The 24,504-nt window shown below is 62.3% G+C and overlaps 1 protein-coding gene across 4 annotated transcripts in view; it reads right to left on the bottom strand.

The window, feature by feature from the left end:
• INPP5A (inositol polyphosphate-5-phosphatase A) overlaps positions 1-21,918 on the bottom strand; it is a 156,469-nt gene extending 134,551 nt beyond the window's left edge. For all 4 annotated transcript variants that reach the window (XM_062213976.1, XM_062213977.1, XM_062213978.1 and 1 more), the window contains exon 1: positions 21,836-21,918. In XM_062213976.1, the coding sequence (XP_062069960.1) occupies positions 21,836-21,910 (75 nt within the window). In that variant the 5' untranslated portion in view covers positions 21,911-21,918. The remainder of the gene's footprint in view (positions 1-21,835) is intronic.
• Between the last annotated feature and the right edge of the window lie 2,586 nt (positions 21,919-24,504).

Below are 24,504 nucleotides of genomic sequence, written 5' to 3' on the forward strand. Positions count from 1 at the left end.
AGAAGCATCTACCTGCTTCAGTTTGTTAGAGAACATGCTGAATTTTATCAAACATATTTACAGCATCTGAGGAGAAAACCAAATAAGGGGTTTTTGTCCTGATAAAAGATCTACTTTTGAAAACAGAATTATGTTACCCAAGCTCCCCAAATGTGACCCGTCCTTAGATTCTCACACAAGCAACCCTGTGTGGGACGGCTTCGCTGACGCAAACCCAGGCCACTGAGCCGCCGTCCCTTGTCCCTCTGCCTGGCCTCAGTGCTTGTGGCTGAGCGGAGCCTGGAAAAGGGCCGTGGTGTGGCCACTCCTGACAGCGCCCAGGCCTGGGGTCGGGGGGCAGCCCTTGAGGGCCCCTGAGGTCCACCAGATCACGTGTTCTCCGCCACAAAGAATCCATTTCACAGTGTTCAGAAGTATCTGAACATACTTGAGCAAACTATAGTCTTAAAAACTGTATTAACTCGGAGGGCGCAGGACAGCAACACGGGGCTAGGTGAGTCAGCCAGAGACCCGCAGCTGGCTCTGCTCGGCCGCTCCCGCTGCCTTGCTGAGGCTCGGGACTCGCTCCCGGCGACTCCTCTCCTGATAAGGAAATGAAGCAGATCCTTCGCAGAAGCCACACTGACGTCACAGCCACACACAGGCTCCAGGTCAGAAACCCCGGACGGCTGCCAGCCGCCAGACTGGGCCGGGATGCAACACTGCGCCTGGGACACAAAGCCCCGGCTACCTGGGCCGGCTGGTGAGCTCCACCCCTGCACATGCCCACGGCACAGCAGGCACTCCCACAGGCCACGCGGGGAACACAGCCGCGGAAGAGCTTCAGAGCAGTCTTTTCAGGTTTGGAATTAAAATAACTCTTGCAACATGTGCACCTGGCTCCAGGACACGGCAGAGGCATTTCCAGCCTTGCTGGCTGATGGTGCTTGGGGGTGCAGGACACACAGCAGGACACACTGCCCCTCATCCCGGGAGCTCCCAACAGGCCCGTGGGGAGGGCAGTCACCCCACAGCCCCCTTCTTCTCCCTACCCCCTCCCCCACTTGGGAGCCGTCTGCTTTAATAGTAAGTTTTCAATCCCTTAAAATCCACTCGACACACACTTCTGTTCCAAATACCACGAGAACCATTAGAAACTATTTTCAACTATTCGAGCACCATATCCACAGCCTGAGCAAGGCAGAAGGGGCCACACAGCCCAGACACAGCAGAGAGACCCTGGGGTGGACACACAATCGTGGAAACCACCGGTCATGCGCCATGGAAGCAGGCCCTATGGGTCTGGAAGCCTACTGGACACACATTCAGGATGTTCTGGGGTGGGCATGAGGTAAGTCGGTGAGGCTGCGACCTGACACACCATATACCATGTCAGATCCCGGCTGCTCCTCTTCTGACCCAGCTCCCTGCTGACGCACCTGGGAAGGCAGCAGAGGACGGCGCAAGGGCGTGGGTCACCCACGTGGGAGACCCAGATGGAGCTCCTGGCTCCTGGCTTTGGCCTGGCCGAGCCCTGGCTATGGAGGGCGTCTGGGGAATGAACCAGCAGATGGAGTAGCTTGCTCTCTCTTCTGTTGTTCTTTCACGTAGATGAAAGTAAATAATAAGGGGGGACACCTCACTTCAAGACACACAGCGCAGGAAGCAGGATGGCACAGAAGTCCTGTTTGACCCAGGACAAACCACCCCAGGACCGCCTGCCACCCCAGGACCGCCTGCGCTCTCCTCACTAAAGACGGGAACCCACCGACAATGTGGGGGCCTCCATGTTTCCCCATGACAGTGAGACAGTGAAGAAAAGTCACGGGGATGCCAGAGAGGGAACCAGCATTGTGGCACAGCAGGTCACAGCAGGTCAGGCCACCACTTCCCACCCTGGCCCTGCTGATGGCCTGAGAAAGCAGCAGAAGACGGCCCAAGTGCTTGGACGCCTGCCGCCCACGTGGGAGCCCAGATGGAGATCCTGGCTCCTGGTTTCCACCTGGACCAGACCTGGCCTTTGCGGCCATTTGGAGAGTGACCCAGTGGATGGACGATCTCTCCTTGTCTCTCCCTCTATCGCTCTATCTTTCAAATAAATAAAATAAATCTTTTTTAAAAGCCAAGAGAGGACACAGCAAGAGTCCTAGCAGGGAAGTAGCTAACCTGGCACAGAGAACGGTCCGCCCACACCTGTACCACCCGTCACCAGCTGAGAAGTCCAGTCTGACCACGGCATCACTGAGTCCAGGTCCAAGAGGCAGCACAGCCTGAAGCCCACAGACCACCCCCTGGCTCAGTCGTGAACCACGGAGACTCTCCCTCTGCTGACTGCAGCCACGGGCAGTGGGGCTCAGTGTGGGGTGGGCCTGGAGCCACCCCAGGAGCAAATAAGGTTGCTGAGGACACGGAAACTGCAGGCTGCAGACGCTGGGCCATGGCATACTCACCTCCGTGTCTGGCCAGCTGTCCCCACAGAGACCCACAGCCAGCCACAGGATGGGCGGACCCGGAGTGTTGTGGGGACACCTTCTCATGTCCTTTTTCAAAAGCAGTGTGGGTAAAAAAGTTCCTTGATTTCAAGCTATTCAGCAGAGTGACTAAGATCTTTTTTTTTTTTTTTTTTTTTTGATAGGCAGAGTTAGATAGTGAGAGAGAGAGACAGAGAGAAAGGTCTTCCTTTTTCCGTTGGTTCACCTCCCAAGTGGCCACTATAGCTGGTACACTGTGGCCGGCGCGCTGCGCCGATCTGAAGCCAGGAGCCAGGTGCTTCTCCTGGTCTCCCATGTGGGTGCAGGGCCCAAGCACCTGGGCCATCCTCCACTGCCCTCCCGGGCCACAGCAGAGAGCTGGACTGGAAGAGGGGCAACCGGGACAGAATCCGGCGCCCCGACCGGGACTAGAACCTGGTGTGCTGGCGCCGCAGGCAGAGGATTAGCCTAGTGAGCCGCGGCGCCGGCCAGATCTTTTCAAAGACAGGGCTGTGCTACTTTTCCCTCCCTGCAGAGGCTCTGCATTTACTTAAAAACGCAAAGTGTTGCCATCTTTGTCACCGGGAAGGCCCCCACCTGGAGGCCCGCAGGAGGAAACCCCCACTCCACAGCCAGGCAGAGCAGACCTGGCGAGTGGCTAGCAAAAAGGGGGCGTGACCACAGGTGCCACTTAAGGGGGCCAGAGAGAGGAGAGGGAGCTGGTCTGTGCTCCTCCCTCTGGCCACGGGGACAGGCCCTTGGTGCAGGCACCAGGCCCAAGCTGCTCCAGGCGAACACACAGGAGCCAGCAGGCCCACAGTCTGCTGCCAACATGGACCTGACCCTCTGCCCCAACCACCCTTCCTTGGGGTCCCCTCAAACAATACATAAACACCAAGCTTCCCTGCACCCGGAAGGGGCCAAGGCCAGCCCCCCGCCCCGACCTGACCCCTGCCCTCCTCCCACCCAGGCAGGCACGTGGTACTTCCTCTTCCTCACCACACTGGCTCTCGCTCCCCACAGCAGCCCTGCTGCAGCTGTGAGTCCGCAAAACACCAGCTGCAGGCCGGGGACTTCCGTGACCACCAAAACATCGGCTGGGAGGTGAGACGACCGCGACCCCCAACACCAATCGAGAGCCAGGGGTTGCTGTGACCCTGCTGGCCGGCACCCCACCCTGCAAACAGCCTAAAGCACTTGAGTCCAGCGGCCCTGACAGCTGCCCCTCGTGAAGACCTCTCGGGCCGCCAGAGCAGCGAGCAGAGGCGGTGAGCACAGGCGGGTCTGGCGGAGGGGGGCCGAGGACCACCGAGAGGAGGAGGCCTGGGAGCGTTGTGAGGGAGGCGGTGCCTAAGAACGAGGGCCTGTGAGCCGCCAGCCTGTCAGGGGGCCGTGGACAGCCCCTGTAGACGCCCCTGTAGACGCACCATCAACTGGCCCTGCGGGGCCACAGGCACAAGGCGAGGACTGTGACAGACAGAAGCCCAGGGCAGGGGCAACTGACCACACACACAAGGGCGGGTCCAAGGCCACAGGAGCTGACCAGACTGGGCCAGGGTCACCTAGGAGTCTTCCTCACAGCTCCTTTCACACCCAGCTCCAGGCCAATGCTTCCCCCAGGGTTCCCCAAGGCCGAGTCCACACACGGAACTGCTGGAGATGGTGGGCGGGTTGTGTGGTCAGCCAGGAGCCAGGCCCGTGGACAGCCTCTGGGACAAGCTCAGAGACAGAAAGGTGGGCCCCTGATGGAGCAGCCGCTGCTTCCTGCAGAGGACATGGGCCAGCGGCCAACAGGCCTGCGGACGGCGACACACTGGGCCGCTGCCCGCGCGGAGCTCACAGCTGCAGCACACGTGCCATCCTGCAGGCAGGTGCCCCTGGGTGGGCATTCTCCAAGCTCCCTGGCCTTCAGCCCTCCACCTGCCCACAGAGTGGAGCCCTGGACACCAGGGCCGCATGCAGGCTGCACCATCAGTGGCTCTCGGCACCAAAGGCCCAGGGCAGTGGAGGGGACGGACACGGCCCTTCCTCACGGGCACCTGCCTGGCTCCAGGACCCTCCTGGGGGAAACCCTGTAATGGGTTTTGGTTCTGCATGAGCCACACCACTGAGAACTGTCCACTCTTAGAGTAGCCCAGAAGCTGTCTTTCAGCTGACCACACCCGAGGACAAGGCAGGCCATGCCACCTCAGTCCAGAAGCCTGACAAAGTCAGAGCACTATCTGTCACTCTCACTTCCTACGGCACTACAGCTCATGCCTCCAGAGCCAGCGTGCTTGGCGGCACAGTGGGAGGAGCCACTGACCACACCAACATCCTGGACAAGGCCACCCACTCACCCTGAGAGCGGGCATGCCTCTCCTGACACTCTTCAAGGTGAACAGCAGGGAGGGCTCCACACCGCAGGCCGGGCAGCCCCACGAGCCCTGCATGGCTGCATCTGACATCGCTCTTGACCCAGGAATGTGCTGCCTCGGGGCCCCCAGGCAGGGACCCCGCACCACAACCCCGACCTGCAGAGACTGAGTGACAGCATGAGCAACAAAGAGGAGCTGCCCACAGGGCCACTGGCACGTCAGGAACCCCCGGGTCAGGGCTCCCACAGTGCCGCCCTCAGCTCAAGGCCACTCGTGCTCACATCTGGTCAAGAAAAGTACCTGCGGGGCCGGCGCTGTGGCGCAGCGGGTTAGCACCCTGGCCTGAAGGCCAGCATCCCACATGGGCGCCGGTTCGAGTCCTGGCTGCTCCACTTCCAATCCCGCTCTCTGCTGTGGCCTGGGAAAGCAGTGGAAGATGGCCCAAGTGCTTGGGCCCCTGCACCCACATGGGAGACCTGGAAGAAGCTCCTGGTTCCTGGCTTTGGATCAACACAGCTCCGGCCATTGCGGCCATTTGGGGAGTGAACCATCAGATGGAAGACCTCTCTCTCTCTCTCTCTCTGCCTCTCCTCTCTCTGTGTAACTCTGACTTTCAAGTAAAATAAATAAATCTTGAAAAGGAAAGAAAAGCACCTGCAAGACTCATGTATGGCCGGAAGCAGGTCCACCCAGCAGTGGGCGCAGGCCGGGACAGGCAAGGGGAACAGGTGCAGACCTATGTGGGAGGAAGCCAGGCCTCATGGTCACCCTGGATCCTGACAGGGCTTTCAGTAAACTGACCCCAAGCTGGTTAGCTCGAGTTAGCCCAGGGCCCACTTCTCGGAGCCCACAGGGAGGGCGGCTGCTCAGCACCGAGTTCACGACAGGCATCTCCTCACTGCCCGCTGGCAGATGCTTTCAAGTCCTGGCTGCAGGGGGAGGTGGCCCCAGGCGTGGAAGCCAACACCAGGCAGCACAGGCTCCAGGGCGCAGCCGGCACAGCGCCGCAGGAAGGTGTCTGTGGAGACTGCTCAGCATCCCCCCCCCCCCCCCCCGCCTTTGTCCCAGCAGCAACCTGGACGTCAAGCCCCACCTTGGCAGGTCCCAGGGTTCCCAGAAAGCTGTCTCAGGACGGCTCATGCAGGGGAAAGGCCTCAAAGAGCCACAGCCCCTGGGACGCAGGCCCCCAGGCCCCCAGGCCAAGGCCCCAGGCACACGACGGCCTGCGGTGGGAAAGCAGAGCCCGCGCTCAGGAAGAGTGGCCCGCCACGCGGGGTCACAGACAGCGGGCAAGATGAGGTGAAGGCACAGGAGCGCCTTGCTCTCTCAGGGAGCATCCTCAGAGAGCTGCTGCCTCCACTCTAAACGCAGCCGGCTCAGAGCACCAGGTCAACGGATCACACCAGTAAAGCCAAAAGCTGTGCTCTGAAGACACCACCAGACCTGCAGCCGGACTGACAGAGGGAGGGGAAACAGTTCCTGAATCAGCCACGCAAGAGACGCCACCACCAAACTGACAGATGAACAGGGTCCCAAGGGGACAACGGCAGCAGCTGGGTAACAAGCGAAGTCCTACAGACAGAGCTGGCAAACCTGCATAGACCCGTGACGTGAAAGATTAGGGAGAGGCCGGCCCTGCAGCGCAGCAGGTAAAGCTGCCTGCAGTGCCGGCATCCATGTGGGCACCGGTTCCACTCCTGGCTTCTCCACTTCCGATCCAACTCTCTGCAATGGCCTGGGAAAGCAGTGGAGGATGGCCTGAGTCCTTGGGCCCTGCACCCATATGGGAGACCTGAAGGAAGCTCCTGGCTCCTGGCTTTGGGTCGGCTCAGCTCAGGCTGTTGCAGCCATTTGGGGAGTGAACCAGAGTATGGAAGACCTCTCTCTCTCTCTCTCTCTCTCTCTCTCTCTCTCCCCCCGCCCCCCTGCCTTTCAAATAAAATAAATAAACCTTTTTTAAAAAGATTAGGGATAAATTTAAGAAGGTCAAGACTGGTACTAAAAACTGCAAAACATCACTGGCGAAATTAAAGAGGAAGCTGACAGATTTCTGAGACACCATGTGAGGGCAGAGGCAGTCAGATAGCGACCCTCCCACCGATGGACAGCGAAGAGCCAGCCCTAAAATGCCCACAAAAGTGGGAGGAGCCCCAACAGACACCCCAGGACTGGGGAGAAGACTCCTCCCAGTGATGTAGCCAGCGCGGGACGGGCCTGAGCGCACAGGGGCTCATCAACGATGTAGAACGGGAGTCCAGACTTGAGCCTCGATGTTTACGGTCAATTAACTTCCAACAAGAGGGCAAAGACAGTTTAGTGGGGGAACAACCACAGCTCCCCATGCAAAGGAGGGGAAGCCCCACCCACAGCAGGCTCAATCCGCAACGCATCAAAGACCCACAGGGAGGAGCTAAAACTACAAATGTGTTACAAGGGCAAACGGGTGCATCTTTGTGACCCGAGAGTAGCCGTGATTTCTTAGCCATGATACCTGTGAAGCACAAGCAATCAAAGGAAAAATTTCACTTCGTCAAAATTAAAAACATTTGTGCTTCTTGGGTGCAGTGCTGTGGCATAGCGGGTAAAATCGCCGCCTGCAACGCTGGCATCCCACATGGGCACCTGTTCAGTTCCCGGCTGTTCACTTCTGATCCAGCTCCCGCTTAACGCGCCTAGGAAAGCAGTGGAGGACGGAGGACGGCTCAAGTGCTTGGCCCTGCACCCACGTGGAAGACCCAGAGGAAGCTCCTGGCTCCTGGCTTTAGCCTGGCTCAGACCCAGTTATTGCGGCCATTTAGGGATTGAACCAGAGGATGGAAGACCTTGCTCTCTCTCTGTAACTCTGCCTTTCAAATAGAATAAATATATCTTAAAAAAAAAAAAAGTTTGTGTTTCAAAGGACCCTATCAAGAAAGTGAACATCACACACACAATAGAAATATAAGGAAACGTGCACAATGCAGCACAGATTAACATCGGCCGCGGACTCGCACCTTCCAGGCAGACAGACACCCACCAACAGGAGCTGCAGTCAGCGGGACTGGACCTGGGCAGAGCCCTGGTCCTGAGGGAAGCTGTGTGTCTGGCCACATGCCACATGCACACGGTGGCGAGAACACACGGCCCCAAGACGTGACGGCCAGTGTGCAGCATGGCCTCCTCCATAGCCCGGCAGCCACTGCTCCCAGCCAGGAGCCTCCCAGCCACAGCTCAGGACCACGAGACACTCACCTGTCCAGCTCAGCGAGCTTGGTGACTCGCAAGCAGCCGGTCAGCGAGAGGTGGACAATACATGGGTGAGGGCAGGGCTCAGGATGGGCCGGAGGAGATGGCCTGGCTGGCCCCGGTCAGAGCTGGTGTGGCAAGGGTAGCAGGTGCAGCCAAGGCTGGTGCAGTAACTGCAGCTCCCACGAACGACATCTCTGAGGGCCCTGGGACCTCCAGGGAGCCCAGGAGGCCAGACCCTGACGAGCGCCGAGAGCTGTCAAGGGATCAGCCCCGTGAGGCGACCTCCAGCCCCCAGGCCCCACGCCGACTACAAGGGAAGTATCAGTCTCACTGAGACAGAGAGCACCAGGCTCGGCGCACGGCGCTCGGCTCCAGCCTCACAGAGGGCTTCCTGGAGAGTGTCCATCCTCGCCGGGGAACGACAGAGAGGGCTCCAGCCACACACAGTCCCCCTGCGCAGGGTGACCCCAGTCTGCTACAAAGGAGCCAGGAGAGCGTGCAGCTCTGGGGTGCAGAATGGCAAGGTGAGGGCCGGGGTGGTTGGGCCTGGGAGGGAGCCTGTGGCGAGCAGCCTCGGGACAGCACGAGGAGCCCGGAATGCTCCAGGGCCACAGAGAGCCAGGGGCTCCGTCCCACCAGGCCCCTCCAGTCTCCTCCTGGCCTTGCAAACCCACTCCCTGTGGCCAGTGCCTTTCCTAGAAGCTAGGAAGTTCATGATCTACAGCAAGGAAGTGGCAGGCAGGGGCGCAGAGGAGACCGCCACTGGCCCTCAGCTCTGCCCCTCCCACACTTTGGGCAGAGAGCGCTTCACTCGCCACCCATGCCTGACAGCCCAGGGAAGCCTCAGCCAACTCTGGTCTCCCTTTCTACCTGCGTGTGCTGACCCTCAAAACGACCTCACAAACCCGGTCTGAGGTACTGGGGTCCCGAGCTGGTGGGTGTGCCCCTGGGTCCTGGGCAGTCACATGCACTCAGAAACAGGGCCCCACCCGACAGGGCCGGGCTCTGGTGTCCACAGAGGAGCATTTTTAGAACTCTCCCCACTGGCAGACAGGGTGAGCCCAGGAGCGCCTTGTCTCCCCTGGCCTCCCTGCCCCTAACCAGAAACACGCCTCATCCACACGTGGCCGTCAGGCTGCCTGGCCAGGCAGACACCGCGGGCGAAAAGGGCGGATTCGGCACAGCAGATGCACCGAGGACCTGTGATGCCAGGACGGGAGGGGCTAGAGAAGACCAGCACCCCAGAATTCCAACTCTGCCTCTGCCCGAGGGGGCTGGCCAACTGTCTGCACAGTGACTTCCAAACGCGCGTCCCAGTGCAGGAAAAAAAAACAGCCAGGTACACCTGACAGGGCAGTGAGAGTCCTGAGCCTGACCCACGGGACGGGGTCAGAGAGCCACGAGTAGTGCCCACACCACACACACCATGGCCAAAACAACTTACCAGGATTTGAAACACAAGATTTACAAGGGCTACCTAATTCTAAAGTTAAAATCCTAAAAAAAAATTTTTAAACCTCAAAGATGATGCTACAAATAATCAGGAAAATAAATGCAAATTAAATTCTCACACACCACTTTACACTGACCAGACACACTTTACATGGCAGGAGCTGTCAGAGGTGGGAGTGTGTGCTGTGCACACAGAAGCTGTCCAGGCACGCTGGACCCAGCTCACGCCCCCAGCAGGCACCTGGGCTCCCTGGACCAGCACCGCACTTGACCTGTGACAGCTGGAACCCGGAGACACTGTGATGGGGTGGGGGCGGGGGGTCTGCGAGCTCTGCTGTGCGCATCTGGTGCAATGAATTTCGCAGCAGTCCAAATGCTGTGCAGTCTCGGTGCCTCCGGGAGGTGCAGGCAGTGAGACATCAGAACCCCCTCCCGAGACCGAGCACAGGCCTGGCTGCTCCTGAGACCAGCCCTCCAGGTCCTCCCGCCATGCCCTGCGCCCAGGCTCCATGTCAGGGGACCTGGCAGCCCCAGCAGACACCAGGGCAGGGAACACCTGACGTGGGGCGAGGCCTCCAGGAACAGCACCAACCCGCCAGAGTCACAGCAAACCTTGGCAGGTAAGTGGGCGTCCATTCTACAAAAACGCTGAAAATTGTTTTCACCCATAACAGACTCCTGATGTGACCAGGGCCACGGAAGCCTGACCCTCCCACCTGTGGTGGCCACCACACGAGCGCCACACGGGCACCACGCGGGCACCGCGAAGGCATGGATGAGAATTTCAACACCGTGCCTTTTGCCTCGCTCACCACCGTCAGTGTTCTCAGGGTCGGCAAATCTGAACTCTCTCCCTGGCAGGAGCGCTCCTGTGCTAAAACGATGAAAGGGGAGGGCCGCCCTCGGCGTCCCCAGGGTGCTCGGAGCACCCACCCTGCTGTCCCGAGCCCTGCTCCTCAGCCCCGCAGCCCAGCCCACACCCCCTTCCGCCCTCCCGGGACCGCGCTTATCAGCAGCTACAGGAACACACAGGCCACAGGCAGCTTGCTCGGTCAGCTCGGCAGCCTGCAGATCAGGCTGACTGGACTCAGGGCCGTCCTGGGGACTGACGGCCCACACAGCAGGGGAACAGGCCTGGGCACACTCAGGGCAGCTGTCTCCAGGCCACAGCCACCTGCTGCTCACCACCACCCAGCCACACGGCCTCCGTGCAGGCTCACTCCCTGCTGCCCGCGTCACAGGGGCCCCAGTGGCCAGCCCTTCGTTGCTGCTCTGGTCTGATGCTCTGAAGCCTCTGCACCTGCACTTGGTCAACAAAACCTGGAGCCGTTCCATGTGGTGGCCCCCAGGCCCACAGCCCTGCCCTCAGGAGCTCCCCAACAGCACCGAGCGTCCCTCCACAGGCCACATATCTGGACGAGGCGCCATGTGGCCCTGGGGACAGCCCAAGCCCTCGAGCCTGTCTCCCTGGGTACTGCTCCTCTCCCCTTGCTGGTCATTCCTTTGCTCACTGTGGGACCCCCATGTGGCCTCCACGTCCGGCCTGGACGGCACACACACACGCACTGCCTGACTGCAACAGCGCAATGAAGGTGTTGTGGCAAAACAGGAAGTTACAACAGATCGGAGACTCGGTAACGGTGCTGCAGGAGAGAAAGCAAAACTCGTCCCCACTGCGTGTGGAGGGGGTAGCAGTGAACAGACGGGACCCCTCTGAAAGGGACCCCACATGAGCCCACGTGACACACACACCCACAGGAGCTGGACACAGCCAGTGCTGCCCACACGCCCACAACCTGGAACCAGTGCCAGCCTCCCAGACCACCCAGGGGCTCTGACCCAAAAAGGATGAGGCCATCCAACAAGAGACCCCTGGGGCTCCCAGGGTGATGGCACCAAGGCCCTTCCAAGGGACACTCTGTATAGTGGGCTGCTAGCCGCAGCCATGAAGGCTCACAGGCAGGCGTCATTGACAGCAGCTCAGGAATCCAACAGACAGCCGGGGGGGTGGGGGGCAGCCGGGGGAGGGGCTGAGTTGGGGCGACAGCCCCCAGGCTCATTCTCAGGCCTCGGGCAGGTCAGGAACCCGTGGCAAGTGACAACGCAGCCACGGGTAGTGGGCCCCAGCTCAGCCCTTCCAGGCACACGGAGGAACCTTCCAGGCACAGGGCCCACGCTCACCCGGGGATGGCCAGTCTCCTGGACTCAGCTCTAGCCCAAGGAGGCAGACACTCCGCTCCCAAACAGGGCAGCTCCTCCACGGCCTGGGAGGCAAAGGCAAACCTCGGGCCCCTGAGGCCTCTCTGGATCCCACTGTGACAATGCAGTGCAAAGCCGGCTTCAGGCGCAAGCCAACCGCCACTGCCGAGCCCCACGTGCTCCCACTGACCCCGGCTGACCGGGAACTCAAACACACGGCCACGCCCGAGGACGCTAGTGCCTCGCTGCTCACGCGGGCTGACGCACTGCAGAGCTGAGGGCCCACGCGACACGACATGGAGTGGCCACTGAGGGTGCCCTGGGCAGCTGACAGGAAAAACAACCACACACCACCCATCAGAAGTGGACGCCACATCCATGCACACGTGGATCCCACCATTCACAGCAGCCCCACAGCACTTCAAGTAGCAATGGCAGAACCAACGGTGCACACACACAGCAGCCAGCACGCAGCCCCCAGCACACGCCAACAAGAACCAACAGTGCACACGCACAGCGGCCAGCACGCAGCCCCCAGCACACGCCGACGAGAACCAACAGTGCACACGCACAGCGGCCAGCACGCAGCCCCCAGAACACACCAACAAGAACCAACAGTGCACACACACAGCGGCCAGCACGCAGCCCCCAGAACACGCCAACAAGAACCAACAGTGCACACGCACCAGTGGACAGCATGCAGCCCCCAGAACACACCAACAAGAACCAACAGTGCACACGTACCAGAGGACAGCACACAGCTCCCAGAACACGCCGACGAGAACCAACAGTGCACACACACAGTGGCCAGCACGCAGCCCCCAGAACACGCCAACAAGAAGCAAGAGTGCACACGCTCCAGTGGACAGCACGCAGCCCCCAGAACACGCCAACAAGAAGCAAGAGTGCACACGCACCAGCGGCCAGCATGCAGCCCCCAGCCCCCAGAACACGCCAACAAGAACCAACAGTGCACACACACAGCGGCCAGCACGCAGCCCCCAGCACACGCCAACAAGAACCAACAGTGCACACGCTCCAGCGGCTAGCACGCAGCCCCCAGAACACACCGACAAGAAGCAAGAGTGCACACACACCAGTGGACAGCACACAGCCCCCACAACACGCCAACAAGAACCAACAGTGCACACGCACAGCGGCCAGCACGCAGCCCCCAAAACACACCGACAAGAAGCAAGAGTGCAGTGCACCAGTGGACAGCACACGGCCCCCAGAACACGCCAACAAGAACCAACAGTGCACACACACCAGTGGACAGCACACGGCCCCCAGAACACGCCAACAAGAACCAACAGTGCACACGCACCAGTGGACAGCACACGGCCCCCAGAACACGCCAACAAGAACCAACAGTGCACACACACCAGTGGACAGCACACGGCCCCCAGAACACGCCAACAAGAACCAACAGTGCACACGCACCAGTGGACAGCACACGGCCCCCAGAACACGCCAACAAGAACCAACAGTGCACACGCACCAGTGGACAGCACACGGCCCCCAGAACACGCCAACAAGAACCAACAGTGCACACGCACCAGTGGACAGCACACGGCCCCCAGAACACGCCAACAAGAACCAACAGTGCACACGCACCAGTGGACAGCACACGGCCCCCAGAACACGCCAACAAGAACCAACAGTGCACACGCACCAGTGGACAGCACTCAGTCCCCAGCACACGCTAACAAGAACCAACAGTGCACACACACCAGTGGACAGCACACGGCCCCCAGAACACGCCAACAAGAAGCAAGAGTGCACACGCACCAGTGGACAGCACACAGCCCCCAGGCAGCACACGCCGACACGCCTTGGAAATATTGTATCCCAGAGGGTGAAACAAGCCAGACACACAGCAACTGCACGCTCTGTGATCCTGTGCTACGGGATCACCGGCAAAGGCAAAATTCTGGAACAGAAAGTGACAAGGAGGGGCCAGGGCCAGGGGCTGAGGGCGCCAAGGCCCAGGTGGGAGCCGTCTCAGAGCTTAGCACGACGACAGCTGCACAGTATCGTGTGTCTACACAGGGTGACGGAGTCCAACTCTGCCTCATAAAACTGTTCAGAATGAAGAGAAAACCCACAGGCCTGCCCACGTCCACCAGGAGCAGCGCACAGGCCTGCCCACGTCCACTGCCCACGTCCACTGAGAGCAGTGCACAGGCCTGCCCACGTCCACCAGGAGCGGCACAGGCCTGCCCACGTCCACCAGGAGCGGCACAGGCCTGCCCACGTCCACCAGGAGCGGCACAGGCCTGCCCACGTCCACTGAGAGCAGCACAGGCCTGCCCACGTCCACCAGGAGCAGCGCACAGGCCTGCCCACGTCCACTGAGAGCAGCACAGGCCTGCCCACGTCCACTGAGAGCAGCACAGGCCTGCCCACGTCCACCAGGAGCGGCACAGGCCTGCCCACGTCCACCAAGGGCGGCTCTGACCATGCTTGTCCCTGAGGCGCCCTGGAGACGCAAGCAGAGCCGGCACCCACGTCAGTATGTGGGGCCGTGTGAGGCGTGGGCTGGCCTTGCCTGCGCGTCAGACTTAATCACGCCTGCCTGGCCTCCACCTCCATCCTGACAGGCATCTATGGCCGGAAACCAGGGTTCAGGGGCCCCCAGTCACTGGAGGCCTCCCCAGCTGTGCCGCGCCTGTGACAGACACTGTGACCACCACCCCAGAGCAGCCAGCGGGAAGCAGCACAAGGGACTGCATGGTGACGCAGGAGACACGCCGTGGCCAGAGCCTGCAGCCAGGAACTCAGTCGGCAGGGGCGGGGGTGGGCCTTGGGGGTGCCACACTGAGCTGTTCCTCCAAGGACAAGTAAAACTCTACCCCTGGGGACAAGGACTGCTGCAGTGGGGCCCAAATCAGGAAAAACCAGGGCCTACTCAGGCAACAGGTGCTCAGGAGGGGGGGGAGGGGAGCCCAGGTGTGGACAAAGGTTGGGGGGAGGGGGGAGCAGCAGAGTGGCCAGCTGCAGAGGGACCAGACTCCCCCCACAGCTACGCTGGTGCTGGACAAGGCCAGTGACCGCTGGCCACAGGCACAAGAGCTCAGGCCCACTGACCAACGGATCGGCCAACCAGGCAGTCTGAATGCAGCTCAGGCCCTGGGGACAGGGGAGGCCTGTGTCTGTGCTACGCCAGCCCCGGGCCACCGTCGCCTCGTGCACCTCCCTCACTGACACACAAACACATGAGGGAGACTGGACTCAGCCTGAGGCCACACACACGGCAGGCGCGGCCTCCTGCATCCACACCGACCCCCAAGGGCACACTCAGCTTACTCACCAGAGAGCAACAGAACCAGGCCCAGCAGCTCCCAGGCCTAGAGGGACACTGCTGTGTTCCCAACACGCACGTCCATCACCCACAGGGACGTCCCTCTGTGAGTGACCACCAAGACCAGCACAGGTGCCATCCAGACTCCTGCCTCAGGGTGCTGGGCTGGCGAGCCCACCACCAGAGGTCACACACGGTACAGCCACACCTCCAAAGGTCCTACAGGCAAGGAGCCCCAATCTGCTCCCTGGCACCCTCCTCTCCCCATGGATCACCACCTGCACTCCTGCCATCCCTCAGAACAAACCTTTAAAACTGACATGGAGGAACCGGGCAGCACCTAGCCTAGAGTCTCAAAAGTCACAGAAAGTGGCACAGCCCAAGGGAGGTTCTAAAGAGTGCAACTGAGCCCCAGCCACAGCCCAGCCACCCCCAGAGCCCACAGGGACCCAGCCATAGCCCAGCCAACCACAGAGCCCACGGGGGCCCAGCCACAGCCCAGCCAACCACAGAGCCCATGGGGGCCCCAGCCACCCCCAGAGCCCACGGGGGCCACAGCCACCCCCAGAGCCCACGGGGGCCACAGCCACCCCCAGAGCCCACAGGGACCCAGCCATAGCCCAGCCAACCACAGAGCCCACGGGGGCCCCAGCCACAGCCCAGCCACCCCCAGAGCCCACGGGGGCCACAGCCACCCCCAGAGCCCACAGGGACCCAGCCATAGCCCAGCCAACCACAGAGCCCACGGGGGCCCAGCCACAGCCCAGCCAACCACAGAGCCCATGGGGGCCCCAGCCACCCCCAGAGCCCACGGGGGCCACAGCCACCCCCAGAGCCCAGGGGGGCCACAGCCACCCCCAGAGCCCACAGGGATCCAGCCATAGCCCAGCCAACCACAGTGCCCACGGGGGCCCCAGCCACCCCCAGAGCCCACGGGGGTCCCAGGCACACGCAGCAAGGCTGGGGACCCTGGGTCCTCCAGGGAGCTCAGGGGAGGCTCGGAGGCCAGGGCAGTTCTGCCCTCTCTAGGGAGTCACTCTGCCCACATCTTGGTTTCCAGGCACCTCCGTACAATCTGCTCTCCAATCAGGAGGGGACACTGGGCAGGGCCAGCTGGGTCCACAGGAGCCTGACCAGCCACACAGCAGCACCAGCTGGGCCGTGGTCCCAGGGGTGTGGCTTCAGTCCGGTCCCACGGCTTGGGGACAAGCTGCCACTACAAGTGACTCCCAAGTGTCCCAATTAACTGAAGGCAACAACAGGAGGTGGAACCCACAGTCACTTCCGCCTGCGCCTCTGGAGCACACCTGCCTTCTCCGGCCCCTCCTCCCCTGAGGCCCCCACAATCAAGCTGCTTTGGGAGACAGGTGGCTAGCAGGGCCAAGAAGAGGGGGCGCGGGGGTGGGGCGGTCACACCATGTGGGGTGCAGTCCGTTCAGAACAGGCCCACTCCCAGGAAACCCTGCCGCCTCACAGTCGGCCCGTGGAAAGCCCTGTGCTCCGGAAAACCGGGCATGGTCCCTACGCAGCTGCCCTCACCTTCCTCCCCGTCCTTCCCCCATCCAGCCAAGGTCCGAGGACCAGGCTCTCAAAGGGCACTATGCTAGGGCCGGCCTGGGTCTGGACCTGTCACTTCCCAGCCAGGCCCACGGCGTTCACGCATGGCCTCTTCTTCTGAACCTGGCCGTCACCCAGCAGAGACCAGCCCCCTTCCAGAGATCCACCTGCTGCCGGCGCACGGAGATGAGGACACACGGCCCCACCCTCCACAGGGCAGCTTTGTGGTGAGGCCCTACCAGCCCGGGACTCCCCAGGTGGCCTGGGCTGAGTTCTCCCGCGTGCAAATACTCTCCCATGCCCACAGACCAGCCTCTGGTGCTTCCCCAGAACCTGAGACACGATTCATTCTGATCCAGGAGTGCCCACCCCACTCGCAAGGCTGCCGACCTCTGGGACCTCACAGCAGCAGGGGAAAGAGACACAGGCAGCGCAGGAACAGCTGGCCGCCAGGTCAGTTTCAAAATGCCACCACCAAAGGCAGACAGGAACAGCGCCTGTCAGGGTTAGGAAGGGGCACCTGACCCAGGAACCAGGACTTGCAGCCACTGCCTATGAGGCCCACAGAGAACCCTGCCCACCTCACAGACTCCGCACGCAGACCATAATTCTCCAGCCAAGCCTGAGGCAGACCCCTGGTGCCCAACACAGAGCAGGCGAGAGCCTGGGCGAGGCCAGAAGTGGGTCCATGACCTGAGCCGGGGGCACACCTGCTAGCAGCAGGGCCATGAGGGCTGCCGTGCCAGGAGGCCAAGGTGAAGAGTCCTGGGCCCAGCGCGCCAGGGGCTCCAGCTGCCCCGTGACCAGCTGTGCCCTGGTGGGTACACACCCAAGGACTGGTACACGGATGCTTGCAGCAGCCAGAAATGGAAACAGTCTCCAAAGCTATCGCCTGATGGGCGGACAGAGTGCGGCGCCTCCTCAGGCAGACACAGGCGACGGCGTGAAGGAACCTGGGGGCCTCACAGCCATGAGCGAAGCCGGACAGAACAGGCCACACAGCCCACAGCAGCTGGCCCCAGCGACCGAAAGGCAGCAGGGGCTGCCAGGGGCGGGGGCTTCAGAGAGGGGCTGACCTCGCAGGTACAGTTTGTGTCTGAGGTGATAAACTGTTCTAGAACTGACTGTGCAGATAATCAGACCCGCTGTGAATTTACGTCCACTGAGCCATATTTCTCCCAGGGTGAAGACTGGCGTGCGAATCCCATCCCAGTAGTGAACGCCAGGTAAAACGTCCATAAACCCGAGACCCACAGCCTGGGAGCTACAGCAGGGAGGACTGCAGGGGCCCAGAGGGGTCACAGGGATCACAGGGACCACAGTGGATCACAGAGATCACAGGGAATCACAGGGGATCACAGAGCATAGGGATCACAAGGATCACAGGGGTCACAGGGGATCCCAGGGACCACAGGGGATCACAGGGACCACAGGGATCACAGGGACCACAGGGGTCACAGGGGTCACAGGGATCACAGGGACCACAGGAGTCACAGGGACCACAGGGGATCACAGGGGATCACAGGGACCACAGGGGATCACAAGGATCACAGGGGTCACAGGGGTCACAGGGACCACAGTGGATCACAGAGATCACAGGGGTCACAGGGGATCACAGGGGATCGCAGGGGATCATAGAGCATAGGGATCACAAGGATCCCAGGGGTCACAGGGGATCCCAGGGACCACAGGGGATCACAGGGACCACAGGGGTCACAGGGACCACAGTGGATCACAGAGATCACAGGGGTCACAGGGATCACAGGGACCACAGTGGATCACAGAGATCACAGGGGTCACAGGGACCACAGGGACCACAGGGGTCACAGGGACCACAGGGGATCCCAGGGGTCACAGGGATCACAGGGGTCACAGGGGTCACAGGGATCACAGGGACCACAGTGGATCACAGAGATCACAGGGAATCACAGGGGATCACAGAGCATAGGGATCACAAGGATCACAGGGACCACAGGGGATCACAGGGGATCGCAGGGGACCACTGCTGGGAACCAACAGGCTCTGACAGCACAAGGGCCCTGTGAGAGAGGTCTGGGAGAAACCCAGGCAGGGGGCTGATGTGAGAACACCTCCCTCCACAGAGCGCTGAAGGGAGGGGCACTAGGACACCCAGAGGCACTGGAAGGTTCTTAGGCAGGGAGAACTGCAGCCTGACAGATGGCAATGCAGGAGGGAGGAGGCCACCCAGCGTCCACCTGCACTGTCCACAGCCAGCCCCTCCCCCCCGCAGGTCTGGGGGCAGGAGAGGGCTGCTCAGGAGCTGAGTAAGACGGACGCCGGCCCCAGGCACACAGAGGCGCAGTGGCACCCTCAGGACGCTGCGGTTTGGCTGCGGGAAGCTGGCAGCCGGTTCTGTAGGGTGTGCAGGACTTCACCCTGTCTGTGTACTCCTGGTGAGACGCTAGGAACCAAAACCCAGATGCCCTGCTCATCACAATGCCAGCTCATCGGGTCTGGCGTCGTGGTACCACGGGCTAAGCTACCACCCGCGACAGAGCATCAGAGCACCAGTTACAGTCCCGGCTGCTCCACTTCTGATCCAGCTCCCTGCAACTGTGCCTGGGAGAGCAGCGGAGCTTGGCCTTGGGCCCCTGACACTGTGAGGGAGACCTGAATCCAATGCCTGGCTCCTGGCTTCAGCCTGGCCCTGCCCTAAACACTGTGGCCATTTGGGGCGTGAACTTGGGGGGTGAACCAGCAGGTGGAAGATTGCTCTAAGTCTCTCCCTTTCTGTCACTGCCTTTCGAATAAATAAACCTTAAAAAAAAAAAAAAGCCAGCTCATCAAAAAGCCAGATGCTTGGGTGTGTGCCTGGTGAGTGACAGCCGGAGCGGGGGATGAAGAGCAGCCAGCTGGCCCTCGGGCATTGGGTCTGCTGCACCTGGAAAAGCCACAGGCGCTCCCAGCCACGCCTAGGCCCCCGCGACTGCTCAGGGGGACGCTCATGGAGGATCAGGAGGGTCAACAGCCAGGACAGAGTCCTCCAAGGGTGGGTAGAGGCTGCCTCTCCAGACATGACCCAGGCCGAAACTACGTCCACACTGCCAAAAAATGAGTTCTCTCCCGTCCTCACGCCCAGGGCGGGACGCGTGTGCTCACGCACACTGTGGTCGGCACCATGCGCCTGTGTTACCAGCTGCACTGCCGGCAGCTCCTGTAGCGGCTCCGGCCTCTTTAGAAGGTAAGGGACAGCAGTCTGAGCACTGGGACGCTGGGACGCATCCACGGCAACACTGCAAGGCCACAGGGCCGAGGAGCCCCCAAGGCCCTCAAGGGGACGGCTCAGAAATGCTGCCCGGCCGCCCAGGGCCCTGACCAAGGCCACGGGGCTGAGGAGCGGAACGTGGGCATGGACACCACAAGCCGGGGCTCCCAAGAGTGAGGACTGAGCGGGGACGGGTGCACACGCAGAGTGAGGCCACATCTCGCGGGAAGGAGGAGTTCCTGGGGAGACTCCAGATCGCAGACACTCGGATCCCCGCCACCCGCAGCTCCAAGGTCAGACACCACCCTCCTGGGACCAGACTCCTGAAAGCGGCGAAGGCACAGGTCACTGGCAGGGCTTCTGTCCCGGGAGGGGCAGCAGCCGAGGGAGCCTCCCTCGCAGGTCCGAGCATGGCCGGGAGCAGCCCGTGTCTGTCACAGGTCGTGCACCTACAGGCAGAGCCACACCTCCTCCGAGGCCAAACAGGCACTCGTGTTCATGGTCACTCACGTTCCGGCTCCCATGGGCACCCAAGTCCAGACGTCCACCAAGGGAGGAGGCCCCAGAGGGGGAGTACAGTGGCCTCGGCCAGGCCACGCGGGCAAGTCCCTGGCCCGGCCCCAGTGCCACACGGGCAGCCGTGGGCAGACGGGTCACCCCACAGAATCACCCATGTTCTGTCACCACGACACATGTGCCTTTAGGACACAAATAGGATGCCAGAGCCCTCGCCACCTTGCAGTGGACCGGGAAAGCAGAGGGAACGCGGGACCACAGGGGCAGCCAGGGAAAGCAGAGGGAACGCGGGACCACCGGGGCAGCCCGGGGAAAGCAGAGGGAACGCGGGACCCACCGGGGCAGCCAGGGAAAGCAGAGGGAACGCGGGACCCACCGGGGCAGCCCTGGGGAAAGCAGAGGGAACGCGGGACCACCGGGGCAGCCGGGGGAAAGCAGAGGGAACGCGGGACCCACCGGGGCAGCCAGGGAAAGCAGAGGGAACGCGGGACCACCGGGGCAGCCCCGGGGAAAGTGTGGAAGTGCGCACACAGCTGAGACACCAGAGAAACGCCAGAACCCAGAGTCCACGCGTGGCGACACGCCTCTCGCCAAGGCAAAGACGCCCACCAGGCTCAATTCTCCTGACATCTCTGAGGCTCTGAAGCCGCAGCTAACGGGTCTGAGTCTCCGAGCAAGGCCGCGTTTGAGTGATGTGTTCTGGGAGACCTAGAATAGAAGGGCAAGTCTGCAGATGCACCGGGAGCGGCCAGCCCGTGGGAACCATGGTCGTCCACAGAAAGGTCTGAGAGGGGCAGCAGGTGCGTTGGACACGCCAGCGCCGGCCAGTCCCGAGAAGACACAGACACAGTGCCCGCCTCCGGGTGACAGCCGCCACACCAACTCGGCCGTGCCTCTCCCAGGACCCGTGCGGCCTCCCACGGGTGCTATCCGGGGCTCACCTGGGGGGCAGGGGCGAACAGGGCTCCACAGCCCACCCGCGACATCAGCCCCTTGCTTCCAACAAGCTGACCACTTGGAGCCGCATTCTGCTTTATTTGGGTTGGCAGTTTAAGCGCCAACAGCAGGGTGGCACCGCAGCCGAAACCCGAACTAGGTCAGCCTCCAGCGGGCGCCCGGCCGCGGCCCCCATGCTTCTGACCGCTGGGGTCCCTGGCGGGGCCCCGGGCCGTCAGCATCCCTCGCTTGGGAAATCAGACGCTCCAGGGCTTCCCGGAGCCCTGGCGGGGAACTCAGAGACACCAAGTTAGGAGGGAAGGCGAGGGCGCCGGGAGGACAGGGGCCGGGGGCCGGGGGCGGGGGCCAGGCGCCAAGGCTGGGGTGTGGCGACGAAGGTCCAGGATCCAGGGAGCAAAGGGCCAGCGCCAAGAACAGGGGCGGGCCCGGGACAGGGGCTCGGGGCCAGGACTCGGGCTTTGCGGCGTGGCTCCCAGGCTCGGGGCCGGGGGCCGGGCCGGGCAGCAGCGGTCCCAAGGCTGCGGGAGCGAGGGCGGCCCGACCGCGCGGAGGGGCGCCGGGCGGGGGTCGCGGCCGGCGCGGCACTTACGTCGTCGAAGAGCGAGCCCACGTTGGCTGTGACCAGCAGCACCGCGGCGCCCGGCGCGGCCGCCTTCCCCGCCATGGTGCCGGCGCGGGCGCTGGGCTGGGCGCGGCGCCGCGGGCTCGGGGCCGCCGGGGTCTCGACGGGGCCGCGGGCGTCAGCGGCGCCGAGGGGCGGCCCCGGGGCGCATCGCGGGCGCGGCGGCTCGGGCCGGGCCTGGCCGGGGCTCCGGCCCCGCGCTCGCTCCTCGCTCGCTGCTCCGCGGCCCCGCGCCCGCCTGTCGCCGCCGCGCTCAGAGCAGCCCGCGCGCGGCCATTAGAGCCGCCGGGAAAGTTCCCGCAGCGCCGACTCGGCCGAGGCCAGGCCCGCCCCGGAGCCGCGGGCGGGGCGGGGCCTGGCGGGGGCGGGGCCGGGGCGGGGCCGGGGCGGGGCGGAGCCCGCCGGCGGGGCGGGCCCGCGGCGGGACGGGCCCTGGCCTGGGCCGCTCCTTCGTTGGCCTCCTGTCAGTCAAGGAGCCGGGCCCCCGCGCGCTCCGCCCCCGCGCCGCTGCTGCGCAGGCTCCACCCTCCGCGCTCGTGTGACGTCACGGCCCGGCTCCGACCGCGCCTCTTAAAGGGGCCGCGTCCCGCAGGTGTCAACCGTCGGAGGCTTGCCCGACGACACTGCAGACGGAACTGCGGGGGCTAGGAGCCTGCATCCCGGCCCTGCTGCAGACCCGCGGCCCGGGGAGCACCGGGGCGGGGTGGTGCTTGTCTGCCCTCCCCGGGAGATATTTCTGTGGGATTTCTCAGCCCCGCGCAGCTGGACTCGCCTAGGCAGAGGCTGCCGCCATCGAGGGTCGGCGACGCCAGGCGTCCTCGGGACGGGCGCGGGCGGTCCGCCTGGGACGCGGAGGGTCCTGGTGGGGGTCCCAGCTCAGCTCCGGGCCCCGCCCCCCTGCTGACCCGGACCCTGCACCCACACCTGAGACCCTGATGGAGTCCGGACTCCTGGCTGCAGCCCGGCCCAGCCCCCGCTGGCGCAGGCGGGTGGGGAGTGAGCCAGGGATGGGAGCTCTGCCTCCCTGCCTTCCAGATAAAATGAAAATAAACAAACTTTAAACACACATGCATGGCTGAGGGCTGCGTTGCCAGCCAGGCCAGGGACGTTGAGCCGCTGCACGGCCAGCCAGGGAGCCGCCGGGCAGCACCAGCAGGAATGGCCCTCCAAGGGATCTGCGGGCCACCAGGGTGGCTGCTGGGCACTGGGCGGATCCTGGGAGCCAGGCTGCAAAATGCCACACTTGCTAGTAGCTGCGTTTTTAAAAAGTAACAAGTCACAAAGTTACTAAGTACTATTCCACTTGATGGATACAAAAAGCACTTAGCAGGTAACCTGTAGGTAAGAGTGCTGATGAGGTTTTTTTTTTTTTTCACGTCAAGGCCTTTAACCCACGTCAATGAGCCTGAGCCATGCAGAGCCCGTGGCCACCGGGCTGGACCAGACAGCACCAGGGAGTTCTGCAGGCACAGGGGCAGGTGTGCAGGGTCCCACCAGCCCTCGTCTGCCCATGGGCTCTGCAGATGTGTGATGCCTCCCGGGGGTGGTGGGGAGGGACCGTGGGGGCTCTGTGGGCAGCTGGGCCCCCAGAGAGCAGGTGTCTGCTGTGGAGCCAGTGGTGGCCCTGTGAAAACACACAGGCTGGAGCCCGCCCCCAGCGCCACTGTTTATCCAGGGGAAGCTAAGGCCAAATGAGGCCCTAACGGGGCACAGGACCCAGAGGGGTCAGCATCCTGCTGAGAGGAGACCACCCACCACCAACTGCTGTGAGAACACGCAGTGAGAGCACGCCGTGAGAACACGCTGTGAGAGCACGCCGTGAGAACACGCAGTGAGAGCAAGCCGTGAGAACACGCAGTGAGAACACGCCGTGAGAACACGCCGTGAGAACACGCCGTGAGAGCACGCCGTGAAAACACACCGTGAGAACACGCAGTATGAACACACCGTGAGAACACGCAGTGAGAACACACTGTGAGAACATGCCGTGAGAACACACCATGAGAACACGCAGTGAGAGCAAGCCGTGAGGACACACCGTGAGAACACACTGTGAGAACACGTCATGAGAACACGCAGTGAGAGCAAGCCGTGAGAACATGCCGTGAGAACACGCCGTGAGAACACGCAGTGAGAGCAAGCCGTGAGAACACGCCGTGAGAACACACCGTGAGAACACGCAGTGAGAGCAAGCCGTGAGAACACACCGTGAGAACACACTGTGAGAACACGCTGTGAGAGCACCCCGTGAGAGTTCACATCTGTGGGGCCTCTGGACAGCCTCCCACCCATGCTCCCGCCCCCTCCATGCACATGCCACACACACACACACACACATACACACACTCTACCAGTATCCCATGTATGTGCGCTCGTGGGCACACACAAATACACATGTGCACCTACACAAAACACACATGCACACATGTACCAATCCACGTGTGCACACACAAATACACACGTGTGCTCTCACACAAACATGCATACATGCATATACATGCATGTATATAAATACACACATGTGTAAATACACACATGCACACACACATGCACCTACACAAAACACACATGTGCATGTGCACAAATCCATGTGTGCACTCACAAACACACACAACTTACTGCCCTGCTTCCCCTGG

The sequence above is a fragment of the Lepus europaeus genome, chromosome 17 (genome assembly GCF_033115175.1).
Source record: "Lepus europaeus isolate LE1 chromosome 17, mLepTim1.pri, whole genome shotgun sequence".
Classification (NCBI taxonomy): domain Eukaryota; kingdom Metazoa; phylum Chordata; class Mammalia; order Lagomorpha; family Leporidae; genus Lepus; species Lepus europaeus.